General features: G+C 36.1%; 2 protein-coding genes across 2 annotated transcripts; both read left to right on the forward strand.

Annotated features, from left to right (window-relative positions):
• Window positions 1-687: 687 nt before the first annotated feature.
• On the forward strand, window positions 688-2,685 carry LOC130680219 (olfactory receptor 14A2-like). Its single transcript, XM_057490489.1, has 2 exons — window positions 688-1,364; window positions 2,349-2,685. The coding sequence occupies exons 1-2, from the start codon at window positions 688-690 to the stop codon at window positions 2,683-2,685; spliced, it is 1,014 nt and encodes a 337-aa protein (XP_057346472.1).
• Window positions 2,686-10,801: 8,116 nt separating this feature from the next.
• LOC130680436 (olfactory receptor 14A2-like) lies at window positions 10,802-11,746 on the forward strand. Its single transcript, XM_057491018.1, has one exon. The coding sequence runs from the start codon at window positions 10,802-10,804 to the stop codon at window positions 11,744-11,746; it is 945 nt and encodes a 314-aa protein (XP_057347001.1).
• Window positions 11,747-21,688: the final 9,942 nt, after the last annotated feature.

The following is a 21,688-nucleotide window of genomic DNA, read 5'->3' on the forward strand; positions in this document are numbered from 1 at the left end:
TGTGTTATTTTAATGACACAAAAACTATTTGCAATTTTTCTTTATAGGTATGTTTATTAATTTTCTCCTCCCATTCATAGCAAGCTCCCCAAAATCAACCTTTTAAAAAATTTTTCTCTGCCAGTTTAATGCCCAGTACAAACATTTAACAAATAATTAATTTTTGATATTCCTTTGTGTGTATGAGGTAAGAATAAATTAGGCTATGTTTGATTATTAAATGCTTTGTAAATGAGAGATCATGATTATTATGAAAAATAGAGAATTTAAAATTTACTCCTCTTAGACAATTAGGGATGATAACATAAAAATCCTACAGTTAAAGGCCTTAAGATTGCTTTCTGAAAGCAAAAGACTTTCTCATTAATAACAGCACAATATTATTGCAGCACTAATTGGGTTGGGAAAATTTTATTAAATTATAATTTATTGTATTTATCTGGTAGGAAGTTATGGCAGAGGCTACAGGGTGAAGTATAACTCGTATAAGGACTTATGGACTTCATATATCATTCATGGAATCCTTTTATCTTGAAAAATGAACTTTTCAGTACTCTTCAGAGGCACTTAAGGTAGATCTATGCCTCTTCTTCAATGAAATGATTCTGTATATCAGTATGGTTCCTGTAAATTAATGTTTTTTTGCACATCTCCTTCTCTCGACAGGCAGTGAAGAGAATCCAGCATATGATCAATGCCACAATGGCCATATGGTTTCTTCTTCAGGGGTGTTCTGAAGTCTGGGAGCTCCAGATTGTACACGGTGTGCTCTTCCTAGTGGTTTACCTGGCTGTCCTAATGAGTAACCTTCTGATCATCACTCTCATCACCCTAGACCTGCAGCTACAAACACCCATGTACTTCTTCCTGAAGAATTTGTCCTTACTGGATGTCTTCCTCATGTCTGTCCCAATCCCAAAATTCATTGTCAATAGCCTAACTCACAACAATTCAATTTCCATTTTGGGGTGTGCTTTCCAGCTACTTTTAATGACTTCCTTTACAGCAGGTGAGATATTTGTGCTCACTGCCATGTCCTATGACCGTTATGTGGCAATTTGCTGTCCCCTGCACTATGAGGTCCTCATGAGTGGTGGCACCTGTGCCCTGATGGCTGATGTTTCCTGGGTTACTGGGGGGTTATTTGGAGTTGTGTACACAGCTGCCACATTTTCCATGCCCTTCTGTGGCTCCAGTGTGATTCCACAGTTTTTCTGTGATATCTCCTCATTACTAAGGATGTCCTGCTCTGAAACATCAAAAATAGTTTATGTGAGTATTGGACTAGGTACCTGTTTAGGCATGTCTTGTTTTATCTGTATCATGATCCCTTACGTTTATATTTTCTCCAGTGTGCTGACTGGGTGGGAGAGAAAGAAAAAGAAATTTCTCCCATTTTCCTTCTTTTCCCCATTCAGATGAGCAGGACAAAATCACGTGTAAAAGCTGTTTCTCTGCACTGTGACTCTGCTCACACTGGAACTGGTCATAGATCTTCTCTGTCCCTGGGTATCAGTCATTACTTTCCTGTCGCTCCTAAGAAATTGCCTTGCTTTCCTCCTACCAGGATCCAGGGCGTTGCTTCTGTGTGTGCAGGAGACCGGCTGTCAGGCTAGGGGCCCGTCACATGGCTGGAGAGAGATGTGAGTCGCGCCCCATCTGCAGCTGACATCCTGCCGGCCTTTGATGGATCTCAGGGGAGGCTGTGAGTTGTCTCAGCCTTGCAGCTCGCTTTGGGAGGCGTTCTGGACTTTGAGAGGGCTTCATTGTTTTATTCAAAATATAGTTGATGTACTTTATAAGATTGGTTTCAGGTGCACAACATACTGATTGGACAAATATATACATTACTAAATGTTTACTATATCAAGTGTAGTTATCCCATGGAAACACTCAAAGAAATTAGAGTATTATTGGCTATCGTCCTATTTCTGGACTTCCACTCCCATGACTAATTTATGTTAAAATTGTAATATTGTACCCTGCCTTTGGGGATGCCTCTAGAGTCCATGGTTATATAATAAAAGGCTTATTATTTTAGTCTTGAGTACCTTTCTAAGTTTATTTCTGGTTTAAAAGATAAAATAATTTTTTAAAGGCTTCAATATTCCCAGGAATGTCTGTGTGTCCAAGATGATACTAGATAATGCCACTTCTGAACTGTATTTGTAAAGAGCTCTGTGGTCAGAAGTTGGCCTAATCAGAAGCGGATGATGAGAGTCCCGCAGAAGCCATCTGTTTAAAGTCCTCTTTCCTTCCATCTCAGCCTGAGCCTGCTTTGCCCGTGGGAATGTCCCCGCTGACTTGAGCCCCTTGTCTGAATGCCTGCTGATTCTGTGATCTGACAGCTCTGACCATCTCCTCACTGGCATGATTTTGCTGAAGGAAATTTGCTGTTTCACTGGCTTCCTTGGGAAACTTTCGCCCCCCAGTGTGACCCCTGGAATCCCGCTTCCGCCGAGGGCTTTTCCCCCCTTCCCTCCCTGCCGCCTTGGAGCTCTCACCCAGTTCCCCTGCTCTCCTTGCGAGGCCCCCCTTCGGACCTCTGCTCCTCCGTCACCCTTTCCCCGCCGTCACATCCTTTCCTGCTGCAGTCCTGACCGTCACCTGAGCTCTGGGCCCCTCTTCACGCGGGGACTCTCAGGCACCCAGAGACACTCCCCCGGAGGGCCAACCTCCGTCTGAGAAGGAAAAAAAAATGAATCAGAAATACAATGATTTCTTGGGCTACTAGTTTTTTTCTTGGAAGATTCAGACCATAGATGTCTCCTTGGTCACTCTCCTAAAATTTGGTCCACAGCCTCCTTAAAATTACATTTCAGGTCAAGGGAGGAACTTGAAATTCTCCTCTGGAAAATATTAGGAAACAGGTACCCTTAATTTTTCCTATTTGACAGAAACACAATTCAGAAAAAGATATGTAATGTGGAGAAAAGACAAGAACTAATTATTTCAAAGAAACCAGAGTCTCTATTACTAAGTTCTATTGACCCATGGCTGCAAATTTGGAAACACAAAGTAGAAAAAGCTCTGTTTCCATCTTTATGCATGTTTATGTATGTCTGCTTATATGTATGTTAAATCTGTGTGATATCTTTCTATCCACATGTGGTGTTGCTAAATTAATTTATAAACTTTCTTAAAGAAGTTATATTCACAATTTCTAGAGATAAATGAGCATTTACATAAATTAGGTATCTAAATATTTCAGGAATAAAGAATTTAAACCAATATTTTTAAAGTATACATTATCTGAAGTGATCTTAGGTAAATAAAACCAGTTTTAAAATTGTTAGTAAAATAAAAACAGGTTTAACTTTGATTTGCCAGCATTAAATATAATGTAAACATACGGTATTTTCTCCCTAGGTTTAGTAGACAAGCAGGCTTATGTTATTTCTACTTGATATTTAAAATAATAAAATTATAAATTATTCCTTTGAACAAAATGTACAAAAAAATTGATTTCATGATACATGACAGGCACATCACTAAAAATAATCAAATGTTCATCTTTTTTTGGCTTTTACCTTCTGTGATTTTCTTTGTGCAATATTTACTTAATTTCTCAACAAGAAATGGTTAATTATGATGATGGCATGAGTTGATTAATGTCTCATGAATCTTTTTTGAGCAATCAAGTATAATTATTTCATTACATAATTTTCAGTTGTATAGCCTTATAATTATATATCTGTATACACTGCAGTGATCACTCCAAGTTCATTTACCATCTATCACAGTACGTGACGTCCTTCACCCATTTTTCTCACCCCTAATCCCTTCCCTTCTGGTATTTAGTTGGCTATTCTCTGCATCTATGAGTTGTTTTAATTTTATTTATTTATTTAAAATTTTCAATTCTTTTAGATTACAAGTAAGAGTGAAACCATATGGTATTCATCTTATTTCTGAATTATTTCAACATACATCTGATTTATTTCACTTAGTGTGATAACTTCATATCCATACATAGACCTTGTCACAAATGACATGGTTCTATTCCTTTTTTTGTCTTGGTTGTATTCCACTTTATACATAAACCACTTAGACTTTATCCATTCACCTATTGATGGTCAAGTAGGTTGTTCCCATTTATTGCCTATTATAAATAATGCTGCAGTTAACACAGGGGTCCATATATCTTTTCAAATTACTGCTTTTCTTTTCATTGAGTAAATACGCAGATGTGGAGTAGATGGGTCACATGGAAGTTCTATTCTTAATGCTTGACAAATTCCCATACTCTTTTCCCTAGGGACTACACCAATCCTGGGAACAATTTTTATTCACATCCTCTTCAACACTTGTTATTTCTTGTCTTTTTCATAACAAACTTTCAACAGATGTTAAGTGATAATGTCACTGTGGTTTGTTTTTGCATTTCTCTAATTAGTGATTTGAGCATTTTTTTATGTGCCTGTCAGACATCTGTACCTCTTCTCTGTAGAAATATTTATCCTCATCTCTTGTACATTTTTAACTGAATTGTATGGGATTTTTGTTGTTACTGTTGAATTATGTGAGTTGCTTATGCATTTTGGATACTAACCACCTATGTAATACTTGCTTTCAAATGTCTCTTTGTATTTAGTAAGTTGCTTCTTCATTTGATAATGTTTTCCTATTCTGCATAAGAGCACTTCAGTTTAATGCGCTCCTATTGTTATTTTTGCTTTTATTTCCTGTGCCTTTGGAGTCATATCCACAAAGATGTCCCTAAGACCAATGTCAATTTACTACCAAGGATTCTTTCAGGAACTTTCTGGATTTGGATCTTACATTCAACCTCTCCATTTTGAATTAATTTTCTCTGAATGATCTAATTTCATTCTTTTGCATGTATCTTTCCAGTTTTTCCAGCACCGTTTACTGTAAAGCTGCCTTCTCTGCATTGTATGCCCTTGGCTCCTTTGTCTTAGATTAATTGTACATATATGTGTAGGTTTGTTTCTGGTCTCTCATTTCTATTGACCTGTATGTCTATTTTTGTAATAGTTTTGATGACTAAAGTGTGTAGTTTAGTTTGAAATCAGGGAGTGTGATGCTTCCAGCTTTATTCTTCTTTGTGAATATTGCATTTTACCATTTCCTTCTTGTAATAAACTTCTATTTTCATATGACTATAACTGGAAATGTTGCTTGACATAATTTAAATTTTCTTGAATTTATTGAGGCTTATTTTGTGGCCCAACATGCAGTCTACCCTGGAGAATGGGCCATGTGCATGTGAGAAGAATGTACATTTTACTGTTTTTGGATGGAATGTTCTTCATATATAAAAATAACTGAGGGTAGAATGGTGACTACCAGAGGCTGGACATGGGCAAAAGCTGAGGACAGTAATAATAAAAAGGGTAGAATGGGGATTTCCAGGGGCCAGAGTGAGAAGATCAATACGATAACTGCCTAATGGATGTAGTTGGTTTTGAATATGACAAGAGTTAATGAGACGGATGTTGGTGAGGACTGTACACTATGAGTATATTTATTACCACCAAATTATACCTTTAAAATGACTAAAATAGAAATTTTATGTAATACGTATTTTACAAAATAAAATAATCTAAAGAATATTCTTAAAAGTTTATTTAAGAAATCTCTTATACTGTAGTCAACCTACTCCCTCTTAAGACATAAAGAACATTGATTTGTTCTGTGTCTATAATTTTGCTTCTCCAAAGAAAAGTAATTAGAACCATGTTGGCTTCTTTCACTTCACATGAGGCATTCAAGATTGATGCATGATTTTTGTATGCTTTAATAATTTATGCATTTATATTGCTGAATAGTATTCATTGTATGGTTGGACTACACTTTGTTCACCTGATCTCCTATTGAAGGACTCCTTAATTGCTTTCATCTTTGGTGATTATAAATACAACTACTGAATCATTTGCAGGGTTTGTTTGGACATTAGTAAGTACCAGAAAACAAGTTTTACTGATCAGATTATAGATTCATGTTTGGTCCTGTCAAAAGAAATGTTTTACTTCTGAAAATGATGGACTAAGAAAGAACCCTTTCTGACCATTCCTCTTCTCTGATAGAAAACAAATGTAAAACCCAAACTTAATACATGGCGTAAATACTTGATACTATTGGAGAATGATCAGTAGCAGACCCTGGCAAGCAGATCATGCTCAATTGCAGGAGTAACATATAGGTTTCATCCATCTCAGCTTTAAGAGTCAGATGTGTGTAATTTGCACAGTAAACACAGCATTGGTAAGTGTCATACATAGATTGAAATAAAAATAAAGACATCATTTTATACAGGACTAAGAGAATGTGTTGGTGGAAGAATTGTTGTACAAAATATGCTGAAGTAAATTATTCAAACTGAATAGAATGATACAAGGGGTATACTCCATTCCTGAGAAAAATTATTAAATAGTATAAGAAATGAATATGTGGATAAATGCCAATAATTCATTTTTAATTTTTGGACAATTTCCAACTTCATTTCTTTATAAGCTTTATGAGTGTTTAAAAACTAAATATTTAACATGGCCTTGTTGGGTTTATAGCACATATGGAAGTATGATTGACAATATGTGTGATTCCATGTGATTGCAAATATTATATTTTCAAGAACAGTAGAATAATAATTTTAAGTGACAGCAAAGACAAGCATGTAATTCCTAGAACTGCTATAGGAAATAAAAATAGAAATCCAATGAAATTTAAAAATAGATTATAAATAAAATGTATAGGTAATCCCTAAAAATTGCCAGGAAAGGTGAAATAGAGGTAAAAAAAAAAAAAAAGAAGAGTTGGAAACAAAAATTAACGGGCAGGCTCACTAACTTTATTGTCCCAGAGTGTGTCTTTGTTATTAGGAGATATTGCAGTGCCATTTGTAGGGTACATGAGGTAGGAAGTTTCTATAGGCCAAAAATTTTTACTTCATGTTAATTTATTTTGCTATATTCAAAACAAGTGGATGTGTAAAAATGAGTCTAGGGTCACTGGGCTTCGAAGTATAGTCATAGACTGCAGTGATGAAGTAACAAAATAGGGGCCAATAAACAGGGGCAATCATCAACTCAGTTAGATAATACCCGGAATATGCACCTCCTGTATTCAGTACTACATTTTCACAGGCTTTTTATTTGCACCATTATTTGTAGTTGCCAAATTTTAGAAAGTAGCTCAATGTCCAAACACAGGATATTAGTTAAGCTCTGGCACATATAATACAATCAATTATTCTTTGGCTTATAAAAGAGAAGGAAGACAATCCCTAGAACTGATCAGTAGTGATTCCCAGAAAATATTAAGTGAAATATCTAAGGCAAAACAGTTTTCACAGTATGCTATGTAATAAGAAAACATATGTCACTCTTCTTTTTTCAAAAAAATAAAACATGTGAAAATAATCCATTAAACCTTGAGACTCGTTTCCTGGATGATACTGAGTAATAGAGTAAAAAGGATGGGAAGGAAGTGGAATTTCAATGGTATGTATTTTGTTATTGTTATCACTGCTATTGTTTTCAAATATTTTTCATTATTTTTGGAAGGCATGTTAATTTTCCACCCATTAAAAAGTTGTCATCAAAAGTAAAGAAAAATTTTAAGTGAGTGCAGACTGAAACAAATGAAATAACTATACCAGATGAAGAGCAAAGCTATGCAGATAGATTTTTTAAAGAGGAATTCATTCAGCATAACTTTGGCCAGAGCATCTTGAACATATGTACTTAAGGTAGAAGGAAAAGAAAGAGGACTACAAAGAATCTTCAACTATTTCATGTAAACTGATCATTGTAGTGGTGTGACTAGGGATTAACTGCGTTATGCACATTTTAAGACTGTGAAAATCCAGAAATAGTATTTTTGAGATCCGGGTTGTACAAAAAATGGAAGAAGTGAAGAACAGGAAAATCTAGTTGGAGTTGGATTGAAATAAAAAATCTCCAGTATGAACTTATTATATAAATTCTGCTAAAAAGATATAAAATCAATGAATCCCCAGTAGCCATGACCAAAATTTGATCCTAGGTCATCATTTCTAAATACCAGATTTGCTTTCTATCTTTTCTATTCATCGTTCTTAATCACCCAAGAAACATTTTCCAGCACTACTCCATCTAAGCGTCTGTTCCCAGAAAACATAACTGGCACACAAACAAATAATAACCATGGCTCAAAACCCATTTAACAAAATGAAGATAGGTGGACATAGTGTGCTCTGAATTTTATTCCATTTCATTACTAAAATAATTTCCTGGAACTATGTAGTACACAATGGCATTTTGCTAATTATAACTCAGGTAGTTACAAGTATTTTCAAATAACATAACTAAAAATGATTAATTCTAGTAAGACACATTAAAAGCCAAAGAAAAAACCCTCACAAATAAGCCAAAATCACTTCATTTTCAAATTCTTTCTCTTTAAAATTTAATCTACTTCCATTACTCTACACTGAGGGCCTTAACCAGTTGAACAATAAAATGTCTTTTGATTTTTGTGTTAGATGACTAGGTCTACAGCAAGGATTTGCAAAGCATAAGATCCAGCTGGTTTGCCCATTTGACAGACTAAATTATGTTCTCCAACTTTGCCATGACCCACTGAGTCAGTAATTAGCAATATCTGACAGTAATCTTCATTGTTAGCCAAGGGCCCACATGCCCAAGTGTTAATCATTAATTATAAAGTGGCAATCACTAGCCTATAGTCTATTAATAAGCAGAATTAAGGGACCATTTTTTAAATACTCTGTTATTTTTCTACCCAAAGTCTGACTCATGTCCTTCATGGTGCATTCCAGAATGTTTTCTGGGGTGTGAACAGTTCTGCCTCTAGAAAATACCCATAATTATAACTCTCAGGCCTTAAGAGGTAATTATGTATGAAGTCTACTTAGAGGACTTGTAAGACGTTCTTCTTTGGGGAATTCTAAGCATCAGTCACATACTTTAAAAATAATTTGTTGTAGACACTTATTGTCTACAACAATGATGTCAATTTTAAAATAAAAGGAGAAGCAAATGAATTTCCTGGTTGCTTAAATATTTGTCTTTCCATGTTAAGAAGCTATCACATCTTAGCTGTCATTTTTCAGTCCTCCACAGAAGACTAGAACTACAACTATATGCTCTAATGACAGAGAAATTCCAAAGGAAGATATAGTTCTGTTTTAATTCCAGGAGCTTAAGAGATATACTAAAGATTTTTATTATGAGTAAGATTTTCACTTTCAAGTGCACTTGGTGGAATCATCTAAAAAATAGTCCTTCACAGGTGATCGAAGAACTGGAATTACTTTGAGGTATGAATTTCAAGTTTCTATTGGTAAAATGTTTCTACTGGTAAAACACTATTCCAAAATAATGATTGGTGAGTCTTAAAGAATTTTGTGAGGGAGGACATCAACATATTTTTTCACTCTTGTTCCTATTTTGCTAACTCTCTGGGTATTTCTCCAGAAAATTGGAATAGGGTGATAAATGCCTTTGAAACTATCTGATGTCTGCACTGTGCGTTCTTGCCGCTCACCACGCACAGACTCTCCGCATGCGCCCCGGACGCCCATCGCCCTGCTCTGCCGCGCGAGCCGTGCTCCCGGAGAGGCTCCCTCGCTGGTCTCCGGCCTGTGTTCTCGTTCTCTTCCCATGTGGGTCGGTTTCAAAGGTCACCCCAACAGGGAGCAATCGTCCACCAACTCAGATAAATACTTTGTTAATCTCTAAAATAATAGATTTTTCTTATTTTAAAGACACCCATCACCATTGGTTTTCTTTCTTTTTTATATGTATTATTATTATTATTATATCTATTTTTATTCATCAGTGTCTGTCCCCTCACATTGACAGGAAGCTCTCAGAAATAAACCTTTCAAAAAAAAATACGTCTCTCCTAAACAGTTTGGTGCCCAATAAATATGGAGCACTTCCTGATATTTTCAATAGAGAATAAATAAATAAATGTGTACTAGTAAATAATAATGTAGGAAACATTTTGAACTCTGAAAGCAGATATCTGATATTAAAATAGACAGCACATGACAAAGAAAGCATGTTCACTCAGATAGGGGAAGATATTTTATTATGGTGACTCTAAGATACACCCTTATAAAAATATCAACCTTTGGGAACATTTCCAATAACAGCATTCTCTACACATGTGCATATTCAAATGAATTGAAATTTTCCTAAATAATTCTTTCACACACATAAATAAAATGTTCAACATATGTGAATTACATGATCTCAAGACAATACAATCATTGAACATAGAATCATTTTTAATATTCCTTTGTTTAGACCCATAAGGTTAAAAAATTTATTTGGCTGTGTTGGATTATTAAATAGCCCAAATGTGAGGTCATAATACTTAGAACAAAGGAGAATTGATAAATTGCTCCAGTTACACTATTAGGGATAATAACATAAAAGTCCTGAAGACAGGGGTTTGGATTGTTTGAAAACAAAAGTATTTTTCATTAATCATAGAACAATGTCACTATGATACAAATATCCATTGATATACAGTAAAAGTCCTGTATTTACTCAAATTATATTTTCTAGTGGCTAGTTAAGGTTGAGACTACAGGATCAGGTGTAACTCACACAAAGACTATTTGACTGCACACATAACTCATGGAATCCCATTTCTTTAAAAAAAAAAAAAGGAAATTGTTAGTAATTCTTCAGAATTATTTAAAGAAGGCATATGCCTCTTTTTCACTGATGTTATTCTGGGTATCAACATGATTCCTGTTAGAAAGTGTAAATTGATGTTTCTTTGCATATCTCCTTGTCTTGACAGGCAGTGAGGAGAATCTAGCATGGCCAATGTCACCTTTGTAACAGTATTTTTTCTTCTGGGGTTTTCTGAAGTCTGGGAGCTCCAGATTGTACATGGTGTGCTCTTCCTAGTGGTTTACCTGGCTGTCCTAATGAGTAACCTTCTGATCATCACTCTCATCACCCTAGACCTGCATCTACAAACACCCATGTACTTCTTCCTGAAGAATTTGTCCTTACTGGATGTCTTCCTCATGTCTGTCCCAATCCCAAAATTCATTGTCAACAACCTAACTCACAACAATTCAATTTCCATTTTAGGATGTGCTTCCCAAGTGCTCTTAATGACTTCCTTTTCAGCAGGTGAGATATTTGTGCTCACTGCCATGTCCTATGACCGCTATGTGGCGATTTGCTGTCCCCTGCACTATGAGGTCCTCATGAGTGGTGGCACCTGTGCCCTGATGGCTGGTGTTTCCTGGGTCATTGGGGGGTTATTTGGAGCTGTGTACACAGCTGGCACATTTTCCATGCCCTTCTGTGGCTCCAATGTGATTCCACAGTTTTTCTGTGATGTCTCCTCATTACTAAGGATGTCCTGCTCTAAAACATCAAAAATAGTTTATGTGAGTATTGGACTAGGTACCTGTTTAGGCATGTCTTGTTTTATCTGTATCATGATCTCTTACATTTATATTTTCTCCACGGTGCTGAAGATTCCTACCATGAATGGTCAGTCTAGAGCTTTCTCCACATGCCTTCCCCATCTCATTGTTGTCACCCTTTTTATGACAACTGCCTGTTTTGTTTATCTCAAACCACCTTCAAACTCACCATCAGTTCCTGAGAGGCTGCTTTCTGTGGTCTACACTGTGGTACCTCCAACAGTGAACCCTGTAATCTACAGCCTCAGGAATAAGGACATGAAGCAGGCTCTGCTGGGATTGCTGCCTAAGACACCTGGCCAAGACTCTCACTTCATGTAATACATCCAAACATCCCCAGGGACAGAGCGCTTTCAGATCGCTGGACGTTTTTTCTCATCATTTAACGTATTCATAAATTTGGGAAAGACTGAGGAAAGAACACAGTGTCCTAAGTGCTCAAAAGCCTCAATGACTGTTGCAAAGTTCAGAACTGAATCCCGTCAGGCTGACACACGGTGGGGCGTGTGCTCAGTTGGTGATTCACAATAAATTGTTCCTCCCTTTGCGGCACAGCTCTGAAAGAATTGTTCCTCTTTTTATAAGTTTTGATTTTGGTCATCTTACAACTAATTTTCTCTATTTCATTAACTGAAAACAAAAAAAAATATTGTGGTGCTTCAATGAGGACAGTACATGAAGCATTTGATCTACAAAGGTGAAATTTACTCCTGACTTTCCTGAAGGATCTGACTGTCTGGTGCTGAAGCAGAACAAAAAGCAGGCAAAATTAACATGGTGAGCTCAGGGCTATTTTAGGATTGTGCCCCTATCAATAAACTGTCTTTTGGAGGGACATCTGCAGCAGAGACAACACCCTGGAGGGAGGTGATCCAGTTATCAAAGATACATAGTGCCCTCCCTGGTGAATATTATTTCCTGGAAGACACCAGGCAGAGGTGTGAAGCTGTGTGTGTTTCTGAGCACTTAGTTGTCTATAATTCAGAAAGCCTTTTACCTCTACTTGAGGTAATGGATAATATATCTAATCTAGGTCTAGAAAGAAGATAGGATATGTGTTAAAATTATGGAAGTAGTTCAATTAAAGATGAGCTACTCACTAATTATTCCTATGATAAGAAAGATTTTTCATTAAGCAAAATGTAATCCATGTATTTTATGTGTTATCAAGGAACTTTCTTGGATTTGCATTGGCTTTGTTCTGTCCTTAAGATAAAAAAAAATACACTGTTTCAATCATGTTATGTTTTTCTGCAATGTGATACCAGTGTTTGTTTCATTGTCACTTGGCATTAATGTATGATTCTGCATTGTTTCTCAGTCATGCGACATCATTTAACATGTTCCCAAATACCCTCTGACAACTTTTGATTCTTACCATACCAATACTAGATATTGTAAAAATATGATAAGATAAAATAAAATTTTTGTTTCTCTTACATATAAAATTATCCTTAAGATTTCCCATAGTCAATGGAAATAAAACACCAAAATTTTTTTCTCTTTTTCCTTAAAGAAAGACATATGCTAAATATAATTAATTTCATGTGAAGGTACCATGTGTCAAGGTTACTGTCAAGGAAGGTTGTCACCACAGAAAAGATTATTAGGTTGTCCTAAATTAAATTTGTTGTGATAAAGTAGAACTGGTTTAAATATTTCAGAATTTGAATTCTTTATGAAAATCCCTGGAGATAGTTCAGTTCCTTCACTGCCTATAATATGCTTTATTACTAGAGAAAACACTGATTAAAAAGTTACTATATTTCCTTCAGAAGAGTGGCAGCTGGTAAATAGAGAAGCAAAGATACAGTTAGAAAAGTCACAATGTTTAATCATCTATATCATGATTAATCCAAGCGGTGATCTGCAGTGGGCACCCCGACGGCAGGAGGAGCGCTGTGAGGGAGCGAGGTTCTCACGTGACGGTGATGACTGGGCATTCTGGATTTTCAAACGGAAGGAATTTGGGAAATGACAAGGGCAGAAAGGAATTTCTGATCTTCCTATGAAGCAGATGATGAAACACTTACGTGAGAAGGTGCCCTCTCTATACCCAGAGATATATATCCCTCACCCACCCACCCACCCATGCCAACCCTTTCCCCTTGGTAACCACCAGCCTCTTTATCCCCAGAGACCAGGAGGAAACTGTTAAACCAGCCTCACGAAGTCCTTCTCAGTGTGCGGTCAGCTCAAACTTTTGTCCCATCATGCCTCTCCACCGTATCCTCCTCTTCATCGAACTGAGCATAAGGACTCTCAGGTTTCACCATTTCTTTGGGTCTTCTTTTCCCATGGAGGAAAACTTACACTAAATAAATGTGTACGAAATCATCTTGTTACAGAGGTTCCCTTCAAGCACTTCAAGGGGGGAGGGAAATGCACTTTCGTCCACTACTGTTTCCGGCACCCCAACAGGAATGGCTGGGACACCCCACTGGAGAGTCCACAGAGAGGATCCTGGGAAAACTAGAAGAGAACAGCACAGGCTAACACGTGTTATCGAAGTCCGCTCTTCTGGATCTCTGCCTTAAAAGTTCTGTGCATTGTGACTCTGGTCCCGTGACTCGGGGGCACCCATGCGCTCTGCAGGCCCTTCCTCTTTCATATACAGCCACACCTTTCCTGTGGTTCTTGAGGACTTGTCTTTCTTTTCCTCCTGCCACGGACGCCAGCTGCTGTCTCTTGCCTGTGCAGGAGGACAGTTGTCAAGTGGGGGCTTTATTATATGGCCAGAGAGAAATGTGAGCTACACCCCATCTACAGGTAACATCCTACTGATCCTGGCAGATATCGGGGGAGGTTGTCTATGTCTTTTGGCTATCTTTTGGAGTGGTTCTGAACCTTCAGAGAAGTGCATTTCTTAATTAAAATTTAGCTAGTATACAATGCTGTGTTGGTTTCAGATGTACAACATAGTGATTTGACCAACATATACATCACCAAATGTTCAACAAAAAAACTGTGGTTACCACGTGTCACCAAATAAATTATAATATCACTGACTATATTCCCTATGCTGCACTTAAATCTCTATGAATGTTTTATTTTATTTCATTGAGGTTTAGTTAATATACAATCTTACGTTAGTTTCAAGTATAGAAATTTGTGATTGAACAATTACACACATTATTAAATTGTCACCCCAAAGAGTACAGTTACTATCTGCCAACATAAAAAGGTGTTACATACTGCTCTTTCATCCCCAATACCAACTTATACTGTGATTGAGATTTTCTGCCTCTTTTCCCCCTCACCCACCCCACCCACACACCCATGCCAACCCTTCCCCTTTGGTAACCACTAGTCACTTCTCAGTGTTTGTGGGTCTACTGCTGTTTTCATTTCATTTTGTTTTGTTTTTATATCCTACATGTAAGTGAAATCACATGGTATTTGTCATTTGCTGCCTGGCTGATTTCATTTAGCATCATACCTGCTAGATCAAACCATGTTGTTGCAAATAACAGGGTTTCTTTCTTTTTTATGGCTGATTGATACTCCATTGTGTATATGGACCACTTCTTCATCCATTCATCTATTGCGGGGCATTTTGGTAGCTCCCATATCTTGGCTATTGTAAATAATGCAGCAATAAATATAGGGATGCATATATGTCCTTACTTCTCAAGTGAGTCTCTTGCAGTCAACATAGATATGAGTCTTGTGTTTTTATCTGTACAAACACTCCCTGTTTTTTTGATTGGCAAACTTAGTCCATTTACATTTAAAACAATAAAGCAATAATGAATAGTATATACTTATTCACACTGTTCATTGTTTTGAGGCTTTCTCCCCAGAATCAATGGCTTTTATTTATTTTTTTAAGTATTTATATTAAGGTACATACAAAAAATACACAAATTTTAGTGTTTAAATCCATAAATTTTGATGTGTTTATACACTTATGTAAACATCTCTCAGATCAAGATAGCAAATATTGTCACTGTTGTTCCCCCATTCTGTGGTTGTTTTTGTAGATCATCTCTGTCTCTTCCACTGTTGCAAAACACTGTGGCTTGATGACTTTCCTTGTTATGTATAGACTCCTTTCTAATTTTCATTTCTGTATTTGCTGTTAAGTTTTTGTTCTTTGTGGTTAAGGTGAGGTTCACATAAAATATTCTATGTAAATAACTATCTGTTTTAAACTTAAAAACACTTTATTTAAACATATTCCAGCATGTTACCTTTCTACTCCTCCCATTTTATATTTTAATGATGCATTTTTCATCTTTTTATGCAATGCTTCATTTAACTAATTTTTGCAATTTTAGATAAATGTCTTACTTTTGCCTTTTAACTGTCATGCTTACTTTGTAAATGATTGATTCACTACCTTTATCCCCTAGTTATCTATTACAGGGAGGTTGGTACTTTTGTATGTTTTCTTACCATTAACTAATTTCTGTTCTTTTTGGCTTAAAGTCCCTCTAAAATTTCATGTAGGGCTTTTAGTAGTGATCTACTTCTTTAACTTTTGCCAACTTTAAATGCTCTTAATACCTTCTTCAATCCTGAATACTAGTCTTGCTGGGTAGAGAGTTTTTTTATTGGGAGTTCGTTTGTTTGCTTCCTTTCAGCACTTTGAATATGTAATGCTGTTCCTTTTGGCCTGTAAAGTTTCTGCTAAAATATCTGCTTATAGATTTATGGGGTTTCCCCTGTATGTGACAAACTGTTTTCTCTTGTTGCTTTCCATATTTTATTTTTATCTTCAACTTGTGCCATTTAATTATAATGTATCTTGGTGTGGATATCCTTGGCATCATCCTTTATGAAGCTCTCTGGGCATCCTGTACCTGGGTGCCTGATTCCTTCCCCAGATTAGGGCAGAACTTAATACTTCCCACTTGAATCATTCATTGTTTCTTGAAATTATTTTTGCAGCCCTTTCTCTCTCTTCACCCTGTAAGACCCCTATAATATGAATGTTACAAACTTGGTGTTGCCCAAAATATCTCTTAAGTTGTTCTTACTTTTTCTAATTCTTTTCTTATTCTGCTGCCAGTCAGCAGATTGTTAAAAACTTGAACTCTTTCTTATAATAAAGATCAACCTATTAGGTAATTTGTAAAACTAAAAGGTTATTAATCCAAAATCAGTAAATCAAATTATTTATTTTTCCAATTTTTAAAAATCTTGTTGAGTCATATGCATAGAGTCCCATATAGACCATCTTAGACTTAATACTGAAACTACTTAAATGTATAGCAATATATACAGGTTTTCAAATATGGGGAATAATCATTGCATGCTTAAAACAAATATTGTTTGTCCATGGCATCTGACAAATTAAGCAATGTAATTGAAAGTGAAATCTGAAAATGCCATTCCTAATATGGTAATGGATATTCAATTTACTCTCCACTTTTAAGTCCTCACAAATCCATTTTAAAACTTTGAGATTGGAAAATGATAAATATAGTCATACACATTACTTACACAAGTTAGGATAGAATTATTTCATACTAGCATATTTTAGCAAAGGCTGTGACCAGTGATTTCTATTTGAAAATTAATTAAAATACCATTTACTTGAACCTGCCAAACAGATACCATAGAGACCTGTGGGGAAAAAAACTCTCTTAAAGCAGAAAGTCCAAAGTCCATGCCTCTGGGGTTGGATATTGAGTTGATCATCATAGCTCCACTTGGGACAGCTTCTCTAGCTTCATTGTGTTTCAGTTTTCTCATCTTTAAAAATAGTAATTTAACAATAAAAACCAAAGTAATGACTCACAAAGATCATGTTAGATAATAGGCTAGCGACTGTCAAGTGAGCTTTTATCGTATGTTCCTCACTGTTAGCTGTTGTGAGTTTACATTTACACGGCAGCTCCTTGACCGTTTTAAAGAACTGGACAACACCAAAGAAATTAACAATGGCCATAGATACTTTGAACTAGAAGACAGTTTTTACATATACTGGTTGGCCATAAGAGATTCAGACGTTGCTACATATTAGGTTTAATAAATTTGTGAAACCCATTATTTAGGATTTATTGCTCTTGAACATCTTTTCTTTGTATTCCTTATTATTCTGTCTCACTCCTCAATGAAAGTTATTTATTTCTTTATTAAGTTAATGAATTAATAATTTGGATCCTTTACTACCCAATCAAGCAAACTTTGTGAGAGTCCTGTCATCTCCCCGGTCTCCAGATTCCTGACGTACAATGTTCAACCTTCTAACTTTTCAAAGCGTGACTTTTCAATGAAGGTTTCTTAGTGAAGAGTCAATTGATGATTGCATTTGAGCAAAGACTCATTCATTTTTTAGACTAAATGTAAAAACAGACAATGGCCAGAACGCAGATGAAAACAGAGCTCTGACTCCAACCTCCCAAGCAGCCAGCCCAGGGAGTCAGACCACAGCCACTGCAGCATCAGCAGCAGGGCCAGGACTCGGTCAGTAACTACCTGTTTCCAAACTTTTTGCCCCATTTTGATTTCAGGACCAACCAGAGAAAGCCAGATACGCTCCCCAAACCAATCTTATAGGATGGCCCACCCCTCTGTAGTCATGTCCAGCTCCTCTGCCTGAACAACGTCCCATCAGGAACATCTGGACCCTCCTCTTCCTTCCCTCTCCCTTTCCTTACCTGACACTGCGCTCCCATTCCCTTATGCTCTTAATGCAGCTAAGAATACTTCACTCGCTTATTACAGTTTTCGCAATATTTTTAGTGTGTGTTAGAGCACAACCCCCTTCATTACTCTTCCTGAACAATATTTTCCAAACTTAACTTATGCATTTCTTTCCATGGGAAATTTATGATCGTTTATCTAGCTCAATAAAAATGCTCCTTGTAAATTTTATTGATATTATTTTAAATTTAATAAAATGACAGAACTGACCACTTAGTGAAATTTTCCAACTTAGAACATGGGCTGGATTTCCGTGTGTTCAAGTTTATTTATTTTTATTGAAACTGGTACTGAGGTCACAAAATTAACATGTAAGAAATAACACCAAAATGAACAGTGTACACTTTACTCAGTATCTCACCATGGTAGCATTCTGCAAAACTAAACTACAATATCACAATCATCTTACTGGCAATTGCTGGATTGTGTGTTAAGCGTCTGCTTAGACCTGTAAGAAATGGCCGAACTGCCTTCCGGTGTGAGCAGCTGCACCAGGTCAGGTTCTCACGGGCCGGAGGTGAGCGCTTCTGCCGCTTCGCATCCCTGAGAGCCCTGAGTGCTGTCGGCATTCTTATTTTGGAAGTTCTAACAATTGTCCAGTGTTATCTCACTGTGTTCATGTACTTTCTCTTTTCAAATTCTTCATGTTAGCTTTTGCAAATAAAATTATTTTAATTGTGATAAGATCCAGTTTAATATTTTTTATTGGTTTTATTGAAGTATCATTGATATACAATCTCATGTTGGTTTCAAGTACACAACACAGTGATTCCACTGTTACCCGTTATTAAACCCTCACCCCCACTGTTGCGGTTACTATGTGTCAACATAGAAAGATGTTACAGAACCATGACTGTATTCTCTGTGCTGCACTTCTATCCCCGTGACCAATTTATGTTATGATAAAGAATATCTGTTCCCCTTGATTTCCCTCACCTTTACTACCCACCCGCCCCAGCCCCTCCCCCTTAGGAACCACTAGTCATTTCTCATTGTCTATGAGCCTACTGCCATTTTGCTCATTCTGTTTGGTTTTGTTTTTATAGTCCACAAATAAATGAATTCATATGATATTCATGTTGAATTAATTTGTGTTAACGTGAACCAATAGAATGAACTGTAGCATTTTTTTCTTCAGCTATTCATGCCCAATTTCTCCAGCACCAATTGCATAAAAAGCAATCTTTCCTCCACCAATTGCTTTAAACTTTGTCAAAAAAACACTGTCATAATTCTACAGTCTGCTTCTGGATTCTCTCTTCTGTTCCACTGATTCATGTGCCTATCCTCCAGTGTAAACAACAAAGCCAGTCTTATGGTATCTAGAGAGTAATATTGTTGAAGTACTTATTTCTACATTATTCTTAGTTCCAGAATTGTTATACCTACTCTCATGTATGTATCTTTCCACTAAAATTTTAGTATAAGGTTGTCTATGTCTACAGTATCATATTGATTGGAGTAGTATCAGACCTATAAATCAATTTGTGAATAATTGATATCTGTATTTATTAGCTTTCTCACCTGAACTTTGAAGGAACTGAAGAACCCTTGTCACATAGCTACCATCAAATCACTGCACTAGGAGACATAACAATGATGTTTTACAGCCAGGGTAACCCTAGTGACATGACAAATAGATGCACTATTCTGAAAAGAAAAGGGGCATTAGGTAAAAACTAAGGACATTTGGATAAAGTACAGACTTTAGCTAATAATAATATGTGTCAATATTGGTTCATTAATTTCAACAAATTCTCATATTAATTTGTAATGCTGCTAATACAAGAGACTGAGAATGGAAGACATAGGGATTAATTCTACCTTCCCAACTAATCTGTAAATTAAACTACTTCTATACAATTTTCAAAGAAAAGGTAAGCATCTCAATGCTGCAATGATTTTTTAGTTCATTGCTTCACCTTCCCAAAATTAAGTTGATATGTCACAAATTATATTAATCCCCCTGTATTTGTTATACTGTATACACTAGTGCTTGCTTTACTAATGATTTACTAATACATATTGATATATTTAAAATTCATTCAGCTTTGTATTTTTGCAATGAATATAAATAAGTCAAAGATTAGCTCTCTCAAGACTTGCACTCCCATGAGGAAAGTTTCTGTATTTTCTGACCCTAGAGTAACTGGGTATTTTGTTAATAAAAGTAATGCAAGGTGGTTTTGTCCCCTGGCAGTTAAAATAAGTGATTATAAACCCTATGCATCAGGTAATTCATGTTCTCCAGGAAGAAACATGCCTTTCAAAGTGGTTTTCACTTGTAAGAGTTGGTGGGATTGCGATCCAGAAAATCTCTTTATGATAGAGGAGGAAAATATATCCAGAATTTTGTACAGATGCTTCCAGAAAATTGTAATTTCTTTTTTGGCAATTACTGCAAGAATATAGTGATATGAGTACTGTCTGTAATCAGACATCATGATTATAGACACTATATTTTTTATAGCTATATTGAGGCATGATTGATAAAGATTGTATAAATTTAAGGTGTACAATGTGATGTCTAAGTATGTATATATTGTGATATGTTTACCAACACCAAGGTAACATATCCATCACCTAACAAAGTTAACTTTCTGTGTGTGTTTGTAAGGATAACTGACACCTACTTTTTACAAATTTCAAGTATACACAGCAGTATTATTTAACTATAATCACCATGCTGTACATTAGACCATCAGAACATAGTCATGATAAAATGGGATGTTTGTGCTCTCTTCCCCCCAATACCCAGTCTCTGTTCTATTCCACTGGACTGTGGGTCTGTTCTTGTGCCAGTAACAAATTGTCTTCATTACTGTGGATTTGTAGTAGAACTTGACGTTAGGGAGTATAATTCCCCCCACTTTATTCTTCCTTCTAAGGACTTTTTTGGCTATTTGGTGTCCTTTGTGATTCCATATGAATTTCAGAACTATTTGCTGTAGTTCGTTGAAGAACGCTGTTGGTATTTTGATAGGGATTACTTTGAATCTGTAGATTGTTTTAGGCAGGATGGCCATTTTGACAATATTGATTCTTCCTATCCATGAGCATGGGATGTATTTCCATTTACTGGTGTCTTCTTTAATTTCTCTCATGAGTATCTTGTAGTTTTCAGGATATAGGGCTTTCACTTCCTTGCTTAGGTTTATTCCTAGGTTTTTTTCTTTTTTGATGCAATTGTAAATGGAATTGTTTTCCAGATTTCTCTTTCTGAAAGTTTATCATTAGTATATAGGAAAGCCACAAATTTCTGTATATTAATTTTTTATCTTGCAACTTTACAGAATTCAGTTATTAGTTATAGTAGTTTTGGAGTGGATTTTCTAGGGTTTTTATCTACAATATGATGTCATCTACAAACAGTGACAGTTTAACTTCTTTTTCCGATCTGGATGCCTTTTATTTCTTTGTGTTGTCTGATTTCCATGCCTAGGACCTCCAGTATTATGTTAAAAAAGTGGGGAGAATAGGCATCCTTGTCTAGCTCCCAATCTTAGAGGAAAGACTTTCAGCTTTACACTGTTAAGTATAATGTTGGCTGTGGGTTTGTCATATATGGCCTTTATTATGTTGAGGTACTTGCCATCTATACCCATTTTG

The sequence above is a fragment of the Manis pentadactyla genome, chromosome 13 (assembly GCF_030020395.1).
Source record: "Manis pentadactyla isolate mManPen7 chromosome 13, mManPen7.hap1, whole genome shotgun sequence".
NCBI lineage: Eukaryota > Metazoa > Chordata > Mammalia > Pholidota > Manidae > Manis > Manis pentadactyla.